Source organism: Ceratotherium simum, chromosome 11, assembly GCF_057802395.1.
Source record: "Ceratotherium simum simum isolate JZ-2026a chromosome 11, ASM5780239v1, whole genome shotgun sequence".
NCBI classification, from domain to species: domain Eukaryota; kingdom Metazoa; phylum Chordata; class Mammalia; order Perissodactyla; family Rhinocerotidae; genus Ceratotherium; species Ceratotherium simum.
Window position 1 is genome coordinate 26569972 of NC_141910.1, and position 17042 is coordinate 26587013.

General features: G+C 35.1%; 1 protein-coding gene across 5 annotated transcripts in view; it reads left to right on the forward strand.

Annotated features, from left to right (window-relative positions):
• Positions 1-17042, forward strand: part of FANCL (FA complementation group L) — a 101418-nt gene that overhangs the window by 65500 nt on the left and 18876 nt on the right. For all 5 annotated transcript variants that reach the window (XM_087436723.1, XM_004435663.3, XM_087436722.1 and 2 more), the window contains 4 exons: positions 12167-12317; positions 14648-14731; positions 15232-15277; positions 15355-15436. In XM_087436723.1, the coding sequence (XP_087292849.1) occupies positions 12167-12317; positions 14648-14731; positions 15232-15277; positions 15355-15436 (363 nt within the window). The remainder of the gene's footprint in view (positions 1-12166; positions 12318-14647; positions 14732-15231; positions 15278-15354; positions 15437-17042) is intronic.

Below are 17042 nucleotides of genomic sequence, written 5' to 3' on the forward strand. Positions count from 1 at the left end.
GTAAATTAACCAGTTGCAATGTTCTGGGTTTAATTTGTGGATCTTCACCACATTTAAACTATATTAATTGCTTTGCCTACTAATTTGTGGTTCCAAACCTATTCCAAAAACTCAAATGTTTGAGAAGACTGAAATTTTTTCCCTGTATTTTAGAAAATAATAGTAGCTGTATAATTCATCTTTGACTTCTCCCTTCAATACATGAGGATATAAAAGATAATCCAAGTATTATTATTTTTTTTGTGTGAGGAAGATCAGCCCTGAGCTAACATCCATGCTAATCCTCCTCTTTTTGCTGAGGAAGACCGGCTCTGAGCTAAGATCTATTGCCAATCCTCCTCCTTTTTTTCCCCAAAGCCCCAGTAGATAGTTGTATGTCATAGTTGCACATCCTTCTAGTTGCTGTATGTGGGACGTGGCCTCAGCATGGCTGGAGAAGCGGTGTGTCGGTGTGCGCCTGGGATCCGAACCCAGGCTGCCAGTAGCGGAGCGCGCGCACGTAACCGCTAAGCCACGGGGCCGGCCCCAAATACAATTATTTTGATTCTGATATGAAAGTTCTTTTGATTAAAGAGGAAATGATTACTATATGTTGAATCATATAAATTACTTTAATGGGTATATATATGTGTAATTTGGATGATAAAACCTGTTTATAAACAAGAATTGGAAATAAATGAGAGTACATTACAGTAATTGGCATCTTGAAATGTAAGGTACTTTTAAGTGGACAGAATTATCTACTTTATGATTTTCAAACAGTTATATTTAGAATTCTTGACTCTTAGAGCTGGAAGTTGCCTTAGAAGTTATCAACTGCACAACCACATTTATGGATGCAATGTTAAGGCTTCGGGAAGCTGAGTATGCCTTGGTTAAGATCAAATACTTTGTTACCATCAAGATTAGAGCTGTGACCTCTGCTAACTGGGTGCTTTTATCTCTGTATCAGAGATCCCAGTGTAGTCCTGACATGTGGTTGAAATGTTAGTTCACTGAATTAAGTTTAGTATATTTTTCACTGTACTGTGCACATCATGAAATGAAAGGATAGCTAACAGGCCATTTATTTTTATTTCTATATATACTTTTTTAATGATTATACAAATAATACATGTTATTGTAGGAAATATGGAAAAGTACAAAGAAGAAAATAAAAATTGTCATAAAAAGGATTGTTTTTTAAAACCACTCTAACCTAGGGATCAATGAAGCATTGGAACAAAGCCATTGGAGCCAAATCATAACAAAACCACACTTGATTATTCTGGAATGGATGAAGGGTATGCATCATGGTCTCATAGAACCTACAAAATGCTCACCTCTTTAGTGAAGTTCTGTAATAAAGCAGTAATTAATAATGGGAGTGCTGTAAGAGAGAAGCCAAACCATGGGACTGAGCTACCTCAGTTATTGAAGGAAAAGCTACTCTGGTGAAAGCAGGCCCCCATCTAGTATACCTCATTTTTCTCACCATCTTTTAACTCTGAGGCTTTGCCTTATCTCTTTCTCTTACCCTGAAGTTTTGCAATTAGAGAAATAATGTCTAAATTTATGAGGTTGAATATTTTTTATTTAATCACATGTATTATTTTCTTTGGGGAATTCTCTCTTTTATCCCCCAATTTTTTATTGATTTTTCAATAACCCATTTAAGGGTATCAATCCTTTGTCTAATGTGGTACAGATATTTTTTGATTTGCTTTTTCCTTTAAGGGGCTGTGAACTTCTCTAGGTCAAGGACTATATGTCTTAAAATAATGGCTATCAATTTTTAAACATATACTATAGACTAAGCACTTACTTAGCATTTTATATACATTATCTCACTCAAATCTTGTAAGGATTAACACTATTTCCATATTATAGAAGCTCAGTTGAGATTAAGTAATTTGCTGAGAAAGGTGCAACTAGCTTTAAGTGGTGAAGTGAGGAATGAGATTCAAGATTTCACTATGAAGTCTGTGATCTTAACTAACATTGTATTGCATCTTATATTTTCTTAGATCACCAGTGTCTACTATAAAGCATAACACTTAGTAGACACATTATACACGTTTGCTGGATTGAATTGTATTAAGACATAATTCAATTATAGAGTATTTGCTTATTTAATTTTGTATAAGTTGGTGTGTTGCAAATGAGGACATGCATTCTTCAATTCTTGACCCAGGTAGTTTGTTGAATATGGTTACAAATTGACTGTGTTAAGTGGAAGTTAAAACTTTTTTCCATAGGTCTAATTTAAAAAATGTGTTCCATTTTTACAAATTTCCTTGTATACCCTTAAAAATCCCAAAATTGGTTGCAAAAATAAAATAAAACATTATTTTAAACATTACCAATGAAAAAACAGTCAAAGTTATGATATAAGTGTTCTTAAGAATGCCTTTCTTTTGTCTCATAAGCTGGGCTACCTGAATCTTTTAGAAGTATGACTTCTGGTAACATTTGGACTACAACAAGGATGACTGTTCTTCATTGTTCCACCAGTGGTACTCAACTTTTTCTGCACATTACAGTCACTTGGGGAGCTTTCAAAAGTCCGAATGGCAAGGTTGCATTGAACCAAGATCAGTTAAAAAGGAATGACTGAGGATGGAATCTAGATATTAGTGTTTACGTTTCCTAGGTGATCTGATATAGTTTTTATTGTAGAGAAAGTTACAGGTACTGATGATATTTCTGTGGTTTGTTATCTATATCTATAGTTGAAGGAAATGCTAAATTTTACTTAGAGAATATAATGATGTATTTTTGTTAACCCAAGCTTATGATTCTCTGGTTAAAAATACCTGTCACAGACATTTCAAAGATTATAAATTGCTTCATACAGTGAGCTGCTTTTCTTGGAAGACATATTTGTGTTTTGTTTGGAGAAGGTTTTAAATATAGTATTTAAATATATAGATTTAAAGATTTGTGTACAAAGGTCAGTTATTGAATATTTGAAAAGAAATGAAACAATTTAGTTTATAACCTAACCTAGAAGAGAATAGTTTTAATTAACTTTCTCCATTATAACTCACACATAACTTATTCCCCCCCCCCATGTTTTATTATAAATTTTCAAACATACAGAAACATTGAAGAAGTTTATGGTGAATTCTCATATATCCACCACCTGGATCCTACAGTTAACATTTAGTATACTTGCTTTATAACTTATCTTACCATTTGTGCATCTCTCCATCCATAAATCCATCTGATTTTTAGTGCCTTTCAAAGTAATTTGCAGGTATCAGAGATCTTCCCCAAAATACTTCAGCTTGTATACATTTAACTAGAGTTCAGTTCTTTGTAAAATTTGGAAACAGTAAAATGCATGAATCCTAAATGTACCGTAAGTTTCAGTGCAATCCATACTTGTGCAATCCATACAATACTTCTACAATCCATACTCAAGATGCACAACTTGACCATCATCTCAGTCTTCTATCTCTTCCCAGTAAATCCCTGTTGTTTTGACTTTTTTTCCACCATACTTTAGTTATGCCTGTCCCAGACTTCATATAAATAGAGGCATACAATATGTACTCTTTTGTACATAGGCTTATTTCACCCAGCATATTTTTGAAATTCATCCATGTTGTGACATGTATCAATAGTTTTTTTTTTTTATTCCTGAGCAATATTCAATTACATGAATACACTAGAGTTTGTTTATCCTTTCTCCTATTGATGGACATCTGGACTTATACCAGTTTTTACTCTTATGAATAAAACTGCTATGAACATTCTTGTATAAGTCTTTCTATGGACGTATCTTTTCACTTCTCTTAGAGTGGAATTGCTAGGTCATAAGATAGGAATATATTTAGTTTTTAAATAAATTGCCAAATCTTCAAAAGTGGTTGTACCATTTCCCCACTCACCAGCAGTATATGAGAGTTCAGGTTGCTTTATATCCTCACCAACATTTTGTATTTTCATTTTAATGTTACCTCTTAATGTTAGTACTTGCACTTTTTTCCTGAGTTATTCTTTATTTGATCCATTTTTCACATTGCAAATTGCCCCTCCCCCCCACACCCAATAAAAAAGAAAAAACAGTAGCATGGTAGCTTTGGTGAGATGTGAGACTGCTTATATTAAAAAATGAAAACTTGGCAATTTTTATTTTTGAAAAATTTTTTCAGAGAACTTACCTCCTTGCAAAATAATTATTGAACCTTGATATTAATTTTGGTCATATTATAGGGTACTTCCTTAGCATTTATGGTGATGTATATAGAATATTTAGTTAACATTTAGAAATTTGTTTTTCAGTTTCAGTAGGGAAATCAGTTCAAAATAAGAGTTTGTGCATGACTTAATGGACAAAATAAATAAGCGGTTGGAGAAAAATCTTAGTTTTTGAGTAGCTTCCTGATACAGTAGTTTTAAAGTCTACTTCCTAAGTTCATTGAAATTGCTAAGAGAAATATTTCTCTGTCCCACTTTTCATCTTTTTGGACTCTCTTTTCTTTATCTGGAACATAAAAATACTATTTAATGTATTTACCTCACATACCTATCACATACCTCTCATACAAAATCTGATGATGACTTTCAGGGTTTAAAATTCACTTTTTATGTAATTACCAGCTGACTTCTAGTTCCAGGGTTGTTGCTTTGGTTTTTTGCTGTAATTTGCTTTTTTAAAAATATATCATTTATTTTCTATTCAAAATGCAGAGTTAGCATTTTAAGCAGAGCTATGTTTAGGATTTTATTTACAGTCAGGCATATGAGAAATGAACAGTGTGTTTGGGGTACTTAACTTTCAAATAAAAGATGCCACCGTGAAAATATTTTATGACTTTTTTTTCTTTTTGGTGAGGAAAATTGGCCCTGAGCTAACATCTGTTGCCATCAGTCTTCCCCTTTTGCTTGAGGAAGATTGTCGCTGAGATAACATCTGTGCCCATCTTCCTCTATTTTTTTTATGTGGGACACTGCCATAGCATGGCTTGATGAGTGGTGTGTAGGTTCACACTGGGGATCTGAACCCACGAATCCCAGGCCGCCGAAGCGCAGTGTGTGAACTTAACCACTACACCACTGGCCTGGCCCCAGCTGACAGTTTTTATCTTTCAATATTTTGACTATATGGTCCCACTCTCTTCTGACCTGTAGAGTTTCTGCTGAGAAATCCACTTCTAACCTAATGGGATTTCGTTCATATTTTATTGTTTTTTTCTCTCTGGCTGCCCTTGACTTTTGACAGTTTTAGTATAATGTGCCTTGGAGAAGGTCTTTTTGTGTTGAGATAATTAGGTGTTTTATTAACTTCATGTACTTGTATATCCAATTTCTTCCCTAGGGTTGGGAAGTTCTCACCTATTATTTCTTTAAATAAGCTCTCTCCTCTCTTCTTCCTCTCTTCTCCTTCTGGGATACTCATTATCTTGATGTTGCCTTTCCTAATTGTCAGATATTTCTCATAGAATTTCTCCCTTTTTAAAAAAATCTTAGTTTTCTCTCCTCTTCCACTGAATCATTTCTAGATTTCTACCTTTGAGCTTGCTAATTCTCTCTTGCTAGTAGAAGTCTGCTCTATTTCTAGTGCTTTCTACTTTATTCTTCATCTCATTACTTCAGTTCCAGAATTGCTGTTTAGTTCTTTTTTAGCATTTCAGTCTCTTTGGTAAAGTACTCTTTTTATTCATTAATTTTATTCCTGAGCTCATTGAACTGTCTATCTGGATTTTCTTATAAATCGTTGATTTTCTTCATGATAGCTATTTTGAATTCTCTGTCAGTTTGATTGCAATCTTCTGTGACTTCAAGTTTGGTTTCTGGAGAATTGTCATTTTCTTTTTGTGATAACATGTTACTGTGGTTCTTCATGGTGCTTGATGCATTGTTCTGCTGGCACATTTGTGGTAGCAGATACTTTTCTTATTTAGGCAAGGCTCTGTTTACTTTGTTTCTGAGCTTCTTCTGATTTTATTTGAGAGCCTGCGCTTTCTACCCTCCACTGCTTCTGCCAGAGGTGTTGTCAGTGCTCTTGTGCTGTTTGTGACTCCAAGGTTGCTGGTGCCTTGTTGCTTACGGTGTTGCCGCAGTCATGGGCATTGCCACTGGGGTCACCGGGCTGGCGAGCACCTCTCCTGCTCCCAGGGTCACTTGGGTTGCAGGTTCCCCCACTGCAGTGGGGGGGAGAGGGAGAGTGGGGTGGGAGTCAGGGTCATGGATACCACTGCCACTTCCTGGTTTGTTGGGTCTGCAGGCGCTGCTGCCTTGGATGGGGGATGCCGAACGTGTGGGTGCCACTGTAGCTGGGGGGACTAGGATCATGGACTTCACTGTCCCTGTCACCAGGTTCTTTGCAGTCTCTCCATGGGCTTGGGTGCTGCTGCCATGTGTGCCGCCTATGCTGCTGCTTCCAGGTTTTCTGGAGTGCTGGCACTGGCACTGCCACTGCCGGGGGTGTTAGGTTCACAGATGTCACTACCGCTGCCAGATGGGCCAGGGTTAATGGGCAACATTGCCATCATCATAGGGGGAGAGTAACTGGGTTGCAGGTGCTGCCAGGGTTCCTGGAGCCTGTGGTCTTGGGTGCTGGCCCCGTTCCTGGAACCTCAGATCATGGGCACTAGTGCCACTGCCAAGGATCAAGGATCTTGTATGTAGCCCCTGCTGCTGGAAGGGCCAGTGTTAGAGGGGCCTCTGCTGGGAGAGGTTGAGGGAGCTGGGTCATGGGCACTGCTGCAGTTCCTAGAGCCTCTGGTCTCAGGCGCCACTGCAATTCCTGGAGCCTCAGGTCACTGGCACTGCCACTGCTGCTGGGGAACTGGGGTCTTGGATGTAGCACTCGCTGTTGGGAGGGCTGGGGTCAAAGGCACTGCTTCTGGAGGAGTTGGAGGTGCCAGAGTGTTAGGTACCCTCAAGCTTCCTGGAGCCTTTGGTCACAGGTGCCATGGGGGTTCCTGGCACCCCCGGGAGTGTGGGCTTCCTGGGTTCCTGGGGCCTCCGTTCCTAGGCGTTACCACAGTTCCTGAGGCCTCTGGTCACAGGTGTGGCCACAGTTCCTGGAGACTTTGGTCTCTGGGGCTGCTGCCACTGCTCCCCTGGTTTCACTGCCTCCATGAGGTCCAGTCCACCCACCTTCAGATATATAGATGTATGGCTCTCTCAGGCATTCTGGTCTGCTGTGCAGAGAATCCTTTGCTGGTCTACAGATGTCCTTCTGGTTGTAACTTAGAGGGGAGAGACAAAGGGAACAACTCACTCCATCATGATGCTGATGTCACTCGGTGACTTTTTTTTTTTTTTTTGGTTAACCTTTCCATGGGTATACAAGGAAATAGGTAATTATAGATTTTAAATATAAATATAAATACAGGTATAGATGGAGAGAAAGTAGAGAGATGCTATTGTACTCATTTTCAAAAAGAATAGTCTCTTCAACAAATGGTGTTGGAAAATTGGATATCCACATGCAAAAAAATGAAATTGGACCTCTTCCTTACACAGTACACAAAAATCAACTCAAAATGGATTCAGGTCTTACGTTTAAGTATTTAAACTATAAAACTCCTAGAAGAAAACATGGGCGAAAGCTTCCTGACATTGGTCTTGGCAATGATCTTTTGGATATGACACTGAAAGCGTAGGCAACAAAGCAAAAATAGACAAGTGGGACTACACAAAACTAAAAAGTTTCTGCACAGAAAAAGAAACAACAGAATGAAAAGGCAACCTATAGAATGGGAGAAAATGTGCCAATCGTCTGTGTGATTATGGGTTGATATCCAAAATATATAAAGAACTCCTACAATTCAATAGCAAAAAAAGACAAATAACCTGATTAAGAAATGGGCAAAGGACTTGAACAGACATTTCTCCAAAGAAGACATACAAATGGCCAATAAGTACATAAAAAGATGCTCAACATCATTAATTATCAGGGAAATGCAAATCAAAGCTAAAACGAGATATCACCTCACACCTGTTAGGATGTTTGTTATCAAAAAGACATGAAATAAGTGTTGGTGAGGATGTGGAAAAATTGGAACCCTTGTACACTATTGGTGGGAATGTAAAATGGTGCAGCGACTATGGAAAACAGTATGGAGGTTCCTCAAAAAAATTAACAATATAACTACCATATGACCCAGTAGTCCTGCTTGTGGGTACTTATTCCAAAAGAATTGAAATCGGAATCTTGAAGAGATAGCTGCATTCCTGTGTTCTTTGTAATATTATTCACAATAGCCAAGATGTGAAAAAATCCATGTGTCCATCAACAGATGAATGGATAAAAAGAATATGTGGTATGTACATATGGCCTTAAAAAAGAAGAAAATCCTGCCATTTGTAACAACATGGATGAATATAGAGGACATCATGCTAAGTGAAATAGAGCTCACAGAAGGACAAATACTGCGATTCCACTTATATGAGGTATTTAACATAGTCAAACTCACAGATACAGAGAATAGAATAGTGGTTGCCAGGGGCCGGAGGCTGGGGGAAATGGGGAGTTGTTATTCAATGGGTATAAAGTTTTAAGTTATGCTAGATGTATAAATTCTGGAGATCTGCTGTACAACATAGTGCTTACAGTTAACAATATAATATTTTACACTTCAAAATTTATTGAGAAGGTAGATCTCATGTTAAGTTTTCTTACCAGAAAACCCTGTAGAGACACAAGGAAACTTTGGGAAGAGTTGGCTATGTTTATTATCTTGATTGTGGTGATGATATCATGGATGTATGCATATGCCCAAACTCATCAACTTGTACACATGAAATATGTGCAGTTCTTTGTATATCAGTTATCCCTCAATAAAGCTATTAAAAAAACCAACATATTGTCCAGCATATGTATGCATCTGATGATCAATGACTATTTTATTGTAAGCAAAGAAATTATAGTATCAGATTTGCAGAATACAAAGTCACTGTAATTACAATGTAAATAATGAGTTTTAGGGGGGGCTATGACTAAAGGAAGAAAATTCAGTTAGAAGGTTGTTTTAGTAGTTCAGGTAAGACTAAACTTAGATTCCTGGCTTGGGCAACAGGGAAGCTAGTATACCCTTTCACCAAGAAAAAAACCAGTAGGAGGGGAAGATTTCTCTTGGAAGATGATGAGATCAGCTTGGAGCAATCTGACTATGATATGCCTATTACATAGCCATATAGAGATCATCCATATAGAGATGGCTGAGTAGTTCTGAAAGTCTCGATCTGGCTAAATGAATTTGGGAATGATCATAGAGAAGATGGTTCCTGAAGCTTGGGGTAGTAAATATACCTGTGGAAAGTATTTCAGTTTACTCTGTGTAGACATACCAATGTATACATATTACACAATGTTAATTGCAAGCCATGATAAAGAACTGTGGTTTTAATTACTAATAATAAGATGAAACATAATTTGCAAGCTACTTGTATATAATGGTAGCTTTAATAAATACAGTGATGAAGGTCATCAGTGTATTTTATGTCATATGGTTTAGTTCAGTTTACTTAAATCTATGTCGAACAGCTTTTACAACTTGTGTTGCTATCATTAAGTGGTGGTATTACAAAGAAAAAAATATCACTTTGAGAAGAACTGCACTTAAAACTGTTTTAAACCAGGAATTTATAGTATCAGGTTTGCAGAATACAAAAATCAACTTAATTGCAATGTAAATAATGGGTTTTAGGGGAATAAGACTAGAGGGAAAAAGTGTAGTTAGAAGGGTGTTTTGAATGGTTTTAAGAGGAGGACTGATATGTTCAGGTTTAAATTTTAGATAGGATACTCTGCAGTAAGGTAGTTGAAGTTGTTGGGAAAGAGGGAGAATCCCCCTCCGCCCTTTCGCTTAAGGTTCTTATGGCTGGCCAAATAATGAAAACACTGGTTAGCAGGAGAAAATAATAGCAAGTTTAATAACATGTATACATGGGAGAAACCAGGGAAACTGAGTTTCTCAACAAAATGGCAGAGATTGTCTTTAGCTTTAAATACTACCTTCAGCTAAAGACAAAGGAGGATATTGGGGGTGGGGGGTTTGGGATTTCAGAGGGGAAAAAGACAATTTAGATGGAGAGGGAAATGTAAATGTTTGTCAGACAGTTCTTTGCAGGGCCACCTAGAGAATCTGGCCAGAGGGACAGAAATTATAGTAATCAAGAGTTTGTAGATTTAAGTCCTCTTCTTCCTTTTCCAGAGATAAGGTCATCCCCCTGCCTCTTTACAGAGGGAGATACCTTTACAAACGTAAATGTTTGGTAAAAAGAACTTTGATAAGAATGGGCTTAGGGAGGACCCTGCCAATCTGTCCATACCCAGAGTTAAATTCCTTTAGGCAGTTAGTGGGGGAGGTCAAATGTCCATCAGAGAAAATAATCAAGGTAAAGAGATATATTTCAGGGTGACTAATTTTGATCTCTCACAAAGTCAAAGATGACAAGTCTGGATGTGAAGACAAGAACTAGGGGATTATTTTAATAATAATAATACTGCTAGGGTAAAGTTATGAAGAAATATGTTGAAAACAGAATCAGGTCTTAAGTTATTGAATTTATTAGGTGTAAAACAAAATCTACAAAGATCACAACCGGTTTCTTACTTGGGTATCTAAGGAATGGTGGTGCATTTAGTGCAAGATGAAATAAAGTGTAGCCCATAGTAAAAATAAAACAAAAAAACTTGGGAGTTTAGTTTTTTGATTTCTGGATTCCGGCATCTAAACTTGTAGATAACTACGGTATACCAGAAGAGAACAGATATTGTACCTTCAGTGTCCTAAAAGGTTATTTTCAGACGTTAAGCTCTACTTTCTACTCTTATACTTGTTTCTTTTTTTTTTTTTTTTGTGAGGAAGATCAGCCCTGAGCTAACATCCATGCTAATCCTCCTCTTTTTGCTGAGGAAGACCGGCTCTGAGCTAACATCTATTGTCAATCCTCCTCCTTTTTTTTCCCCCAAAGCCCCAGTAGGTAGTTGTATGTCACAGTTGCATGTACTGCTGGTTGCTGTATGTGGGATGCGGCCTCAGCATGGCCGGAGAAGCGATGTGTCAGTGCGCGCCCGGGATCCAAACCCGGGCCGCCAGTAGCGGAGTGCACGCACTTAACTGCTAAGCCACGGGGCTGGCCCCTCTTATACTTGTTTCTATGTATAGAAGGTTAGAAGAGTTGAAGCTAGCTTTGCGAAACTGAGCTATGAATTCATCTAAGTGTAAACCCTGACAGAAGTGATGAAATGAAATGGGTTTTCCTTTCCTTACATAAGTACAGAATACATGTTTAAGAAAGTGAGTACTTTCTCTTCATCTTACTCAGAATGTATCATATTTTTGCATTGTTGGCTTTTATGAATTATTTTGGATGAATACATTTGTAGTATTTTCAGTGACTTATGTTTTGCTTATTTGAAACAAATTAATTCTTTTTAAAGCTTTTAGTTTTGATTGCTTTTTATATAAAAATATTTAGTGAATAGTTGTATCTTTTAAACATATCACATTATTTTATGAGAAACTCTTGACTGAAAGTAAATATAAATTGAATTTTAAAATCAGTGATGGTTTTAGTTCTTATCATTTAGTGAAAATGTATTTAAGTTAATTTGCATAAAGGATTAATGTCTGAAATACTGAATTCAGAGATTGGCTTAAAGTGTAACATCAAAAGAAATCTTGTTTGTTATTTCTTTTTGAATTCTTAAAAAATGTGTAGAATCTCTTCATACTCTTTTGCTTGATTAAGTCTGCAAAAGTTAATGTTTAAAAGTAATTTAATCAAATTACAAATAGCACTGCATTTAACTTGGTAACTGCAGCAAAAATGGAAATATTTTCAATCTAAAATTGTATAGACACTATGCCCAATATATATATTATGTACATAAAGTTGTGTGTACATATTTTCTTGTATTAGTAATTACTAGTCCATATGTATAGTACAAAATGCATCATAATAAAAATATGGCTTTTAAAAAGTCTTTCTTTCTTGATAAGGTGCATGGTCCCGTGACAATCAAAAAGCAATTCTCTTAATGCAAATGGAGGTGAAGAGATGTGAAGCTGGGAGAGTTGACTGTTGTTTCCTAGGGTCTAGTTTTAACAGAAATGAAAGAGCTTAAAATTTCTAAATTGAGTTGTATTTTAAGTGCAAGATTATCTGCTATTGATAGAGTGTCATATAACTTATTCAGCTTTTATCTGTCTTTTCACAGAGCTCCTTAATAAGCATTCATAGTCAATTTTTGGCAGCATTAGAATCACTGAAGGCATTCTGGGATGTTATGGATGAAATTGATGAAAAGACTTGGGTACTTGAGCCAGAAAAACCCACAAGGAGTGCGACATCACGAAGAATTGCATTAGGTAGGGAAAAAGGATTATTCAGGTTTTTTTTTAGATGTTTGTTGTATTTTATATTACCGAGGAGAATGAATCTAAAGATGACATTGGACTCTTAGATGAGACTTTTTTTGTATGAAGTCAATTATTAGAACTTTTTGGGATGAACTATGATTTCTTTTATTACCATATATTTAAATGTAAATATTTCAGGTGAAAAGGGCAAGTGCTGAGGTGTTTCATTATAAAAGGTGATGATCCAATGGAAGTAACATTCAGAGATAGTGTTTAATTAACTTTTAATTAGCACAGAAATAGTGGAGCAGGTTTTTCAAAATTTACATTACTTAGGGAAAAAAGGCTATGTGAGAAATAATGAATTCTTCATCTGTGAAACTAGACAAGATTAGTATGAGCAAATCTGGGAACATTTTCTGACAAAAGTACAGAGGAGGATAACAGAACCTGAAGTGAGCCATGCATCCACTGAAGAGTAAACAGAAAGCACAAAATAATAATTGCATGTATTTTCAGTACTTTCTTTACTATAAATATATGAAATTAATGAATAAGATGTGATATAACCATAATATCATCCTTGCAATATTACCATATTCTCTTTACTACAGAATGATTGTTTTATGTATTTTCATTATGAGCAAGCAATACATGAAGTCAGTTTTAGAATTCAACCTCTCTCAAGATTTTAGATGTTTTAAACTCTGAGTTCACACTAAATACTGTAGTTAGATGCTTATAACATACCTCTTTATATCTTTCCTCCTTTTTTTCCTAGCCTAAAATAGCTATATTGTTAAAAGGCATATATTCCAACGGATATTTTGAAATTCTGATGTGCATCATATCCAGATTAGTGAGCAATTTTTATGGTTTCTACCCAGGCATAATAGCTTACCTGGGGGAAAAGAAGTGACATGTTATTACGAGAAGAGGAAAGTATAATTGTGCAGCAGTTCTGCAAATAGTATTGTTACTTACCCAGTTTGAAGAAGTCTAACAGTATTTAATTTGAAATAATTAACTAAATTATGATATGTTTGTGAAGTAAATATTAAGAATGAAAATAATTTCTTCAAATAAGTGTAGTAATTTATTATCGTCATGGCCCCACTAAAATAATTATTTTTATCAGGTGATGATTAAATATATCTTTTATTATATTTCTCATGGTCAGCATAAACAACCTGGTTTTTATTCACTCTCTCTATATTGACCCTTTAGCTCCTTTTTTTCCCTTCAGGCATTGATTTGCCTTTTTAGGACAAAGTTTTCAGCAAATTGATTGAAAGATTAGTTTAATATAGCCATTGTTGTTAAGCGAAAGTACTTTCTGGAGCCATTAGTAAATGACATTGCTAAAGGCTAATATGGAATTTGTGTTCATGGTAAATAATGCATTAACAACTGAGATTATAAGTTAACTTCTTGTATTTTTGTTTTCCTCATTGAATGACTTGTAGTCATTTTTTATATTACTTGATTACCTCTTTTTGCCAGATCTATAATAATTGTATTTATATTGTTGCCAACCTTAGCCAAAGGCTTATTCTATAGTGTCTAGAATTTATCAAGGTATTTTTTACCATAAAAATGATATCTAAATTGACCTTAAACAATTACACTATGTACCTTCAAACTACAGCAGTAAAATTTCTGAAATTTGTACTATACTCTTGTACAGCTAAAATTTATAAAAGCATTTTAATGCCAAGTAGAAATAGCTTTTTCTTAGATTCTGCAAACTAGGTTAGTTGTTGTTTTTGTTATTAAATGAACAGTTTCCAATTTAATATGAATTGAATCCTTTGTTAAGTTATAGGGGAAAGCTTCACATGGAGCAAAAGAATTCAGAAATGTTTTTATAAAATTCAAATCTTAAACATATTTATTTTTACTATTTAGTGTATTTCTGGTCTTTTTTGCTTGACCATAGTTCTATTACTTTTCAAGAAAGTTATGAAAAGTAATTTAGATCATTATTTCTTAAACATGTGATTGAATTTTTTATATTAAAGATCTTTATCACTCCGTAGAAAATTTTTATTTAAATTTTAATAGAACTCTGACCAGAATTCCAATCTAAATTATATTAACTTATGTATTGGCTCTGTTTGTTGAAACTTGGAATCCCAAAATCTTTAGTCATGATCATAATTTCCAAATTTACTTCTTTTAAACTATAATATAGTGATATATTTCCCTTTGTAGGAAACTATTTATAAAACATTTGGTTAATCTTTTCTTGGGTATACAATGAAATAAGTACCCACACAGATAACTCTTATTTTTTGTTTGTTTGATGAACTGTTCTACTTCTAAAAACTTTATTCTAGGGAATAATGCTTCAATAAATATAGAGGTAGACCCTATGCATCCTACTATGCTTCCTGAGTGCTGCTTTCTTGGAGCTGACCATGGTATGAGATCTCAGATTTAAATGTTTTTAACAGGATCATAAAATCCTTGTCTACGACTTTTAAAATATTAGTCTAAAATATTAATATATTAATGGTAATTATTTTAAATGAAAATGTCTCATCATTCTGAACTATGTACTGTTGTGTTTTTAACATAATACATATGATTTAGATTTTCCAGTCAAGTCATTAAGAAACAAATTGTACAGTTAACAATTATTGTATATTTGAAAGTTGCTAAGAGAGTAGATCTTGAAAGTTCTTGTCACAAGAAAAAAAATTTGTAACTGTGTAGTGATGGAAGTTAACTAACCTTGTGGTAATCGTTTCGCAGTATATACATATACCAAATAATTATGTTGTACACTTAAAACTAATACAATGTTGTATGTCAACTATATCTCAATAAAAAAAAAATTCTATGCTAAATGTGGCTTTACAAAATGAGAGCAGCAAACCCTAAATTATTAAACTTTTTTTTTTTTTTTAAATATCTGAAGTGGTAAAACCCCTGGGAATTAAGCTGAGCAGAAACATACATTTGTGGTAGGTATCTTTGCAATATAATTGTCACTTTTCTATGATTTTACAAATTTAATAACATTTTTTTTTCATGCTTTCAGGGATCCAGAAAATAGTCTCTTACAAAATTTGAAAGATGTTTTAGAAATTGATTTTCCAGCTCGTGCTATCCTGGAAAAATCTGTAAGTTTTATCAGTGCTTTGATATTCCAAACAGTGTTGCATAATGAAAGTTAAATGTTCTTCTTTTAGGCACCAGAGGAAAATGAGGCTGAAAGGGAGGGAATTGGAAGAATATTATAACAGACTTCTGAACTGCAAGCCACAGTTGCATCAAAGAACTTGTTAACCTTTTATTGATGGTTTTAAGTGTACTTTTCTCATGGTCTTCCTAGTAGTAAAGTGATTAATGACAGATATCTATTATTAAAAATAGGAGAAAAAGTCCAAGGTAACTAATGAGATGTTTGGATTTTCTATACTATCTGCTTATGGATGACTGAAATAAAGTTCTAATTAGCTTGATATAAGTGTTTATGAAGGATGGCAGTACAGTTTTTGAAAATTGAATAGACACCACTACCTTGGAAAAATAATAAACTTGGAATTGATTTTTGACAAATCTGCTAAGATTGTATACAACTAAAGTGGTGGGGATATTTTTTTCTTTTTCTTTAGTGACAGAATTTTGAAGTTTAGTAATCACTAGTTAATGTCTGTTTCTATGTTTACCTACTACGGTGGCATTATATTATACAATAATGGGAAAATTACTTAAACCCAAACATCTTGTGAGCCAAAAATAGAATCTGTTTTTTAGTACATTTTTGTATATTATTCATTGGATGAAAAAGGAAGCACTGTGTTACAAATAGCTTTTCTAAGGTGTTAAATAGTTATGTGACTATTTTCTATAATATAGGCATACTTCAGTGATATTGCAGGTTTGGTTCCAGACAACCGCAATAAAGCAAATATTGCAATAAAGCGAGTCACACGAATTTTTTGGTTTCCCAGTGCATATAAAAGTTATGTTTAAACTACTTAGTCTATTAAGTGTGCAATAGCATTATGTCTAAAAAAACAATGTGCATACTTTAATTAAATTCTAACCATCACCTGAGTCGTCAGTGAGCTGTAATCTTTTTGCTGGTGGAGGGTCTTGCCTTAATGTTGATGGCTGCTGACTGATCAGGGTAGTGGTTGCTGAAGATTGAGGTGGTTGTGGCAATTGCTTAAAATAAGACAACAATGAAGTTTGCTACATCGATTGACTCTTCCTTTCACAAATGATTTCTCTGTAGCATGTGATGCTATTTGATACCTTTTTACCCACAGTAGAACTTCTTTCAAAATTTGAGTCAGTCCTCTCAAACTTTGCCTCCGCTTTATCAAGTTTATGTCATATTCTAAATCTTTTGTTGTCATTTCAACAATCTTCACAGCGTCTTCACCAGGAATAGATTCCATCTCAAGAAACCACTTTCTTTGCTCAGCCATTAGAAGCAACTCCTCATCTGTTAAAGTTTTACCATGAGATTGCAGAAATGCAGTCACATCTGTAGGCTCCACTTCTAATTCTAGTTCTCTTGCTATTTCCACCACATCTGTAGTTACTTCCTCCACTGAAGTCTTGAACTCCTCAGTAATCCATGACGGTTGGAATCAACTTCTTCCAAACTCCTGTTAATGTTGATTTTGACCTCTTCTCATGAATCACGAATGTTCTCCATGGCATCTAGAATGGTGAATCCTTTCCAGAAGGTTTTCAAAATTTACTTGGCCCAGA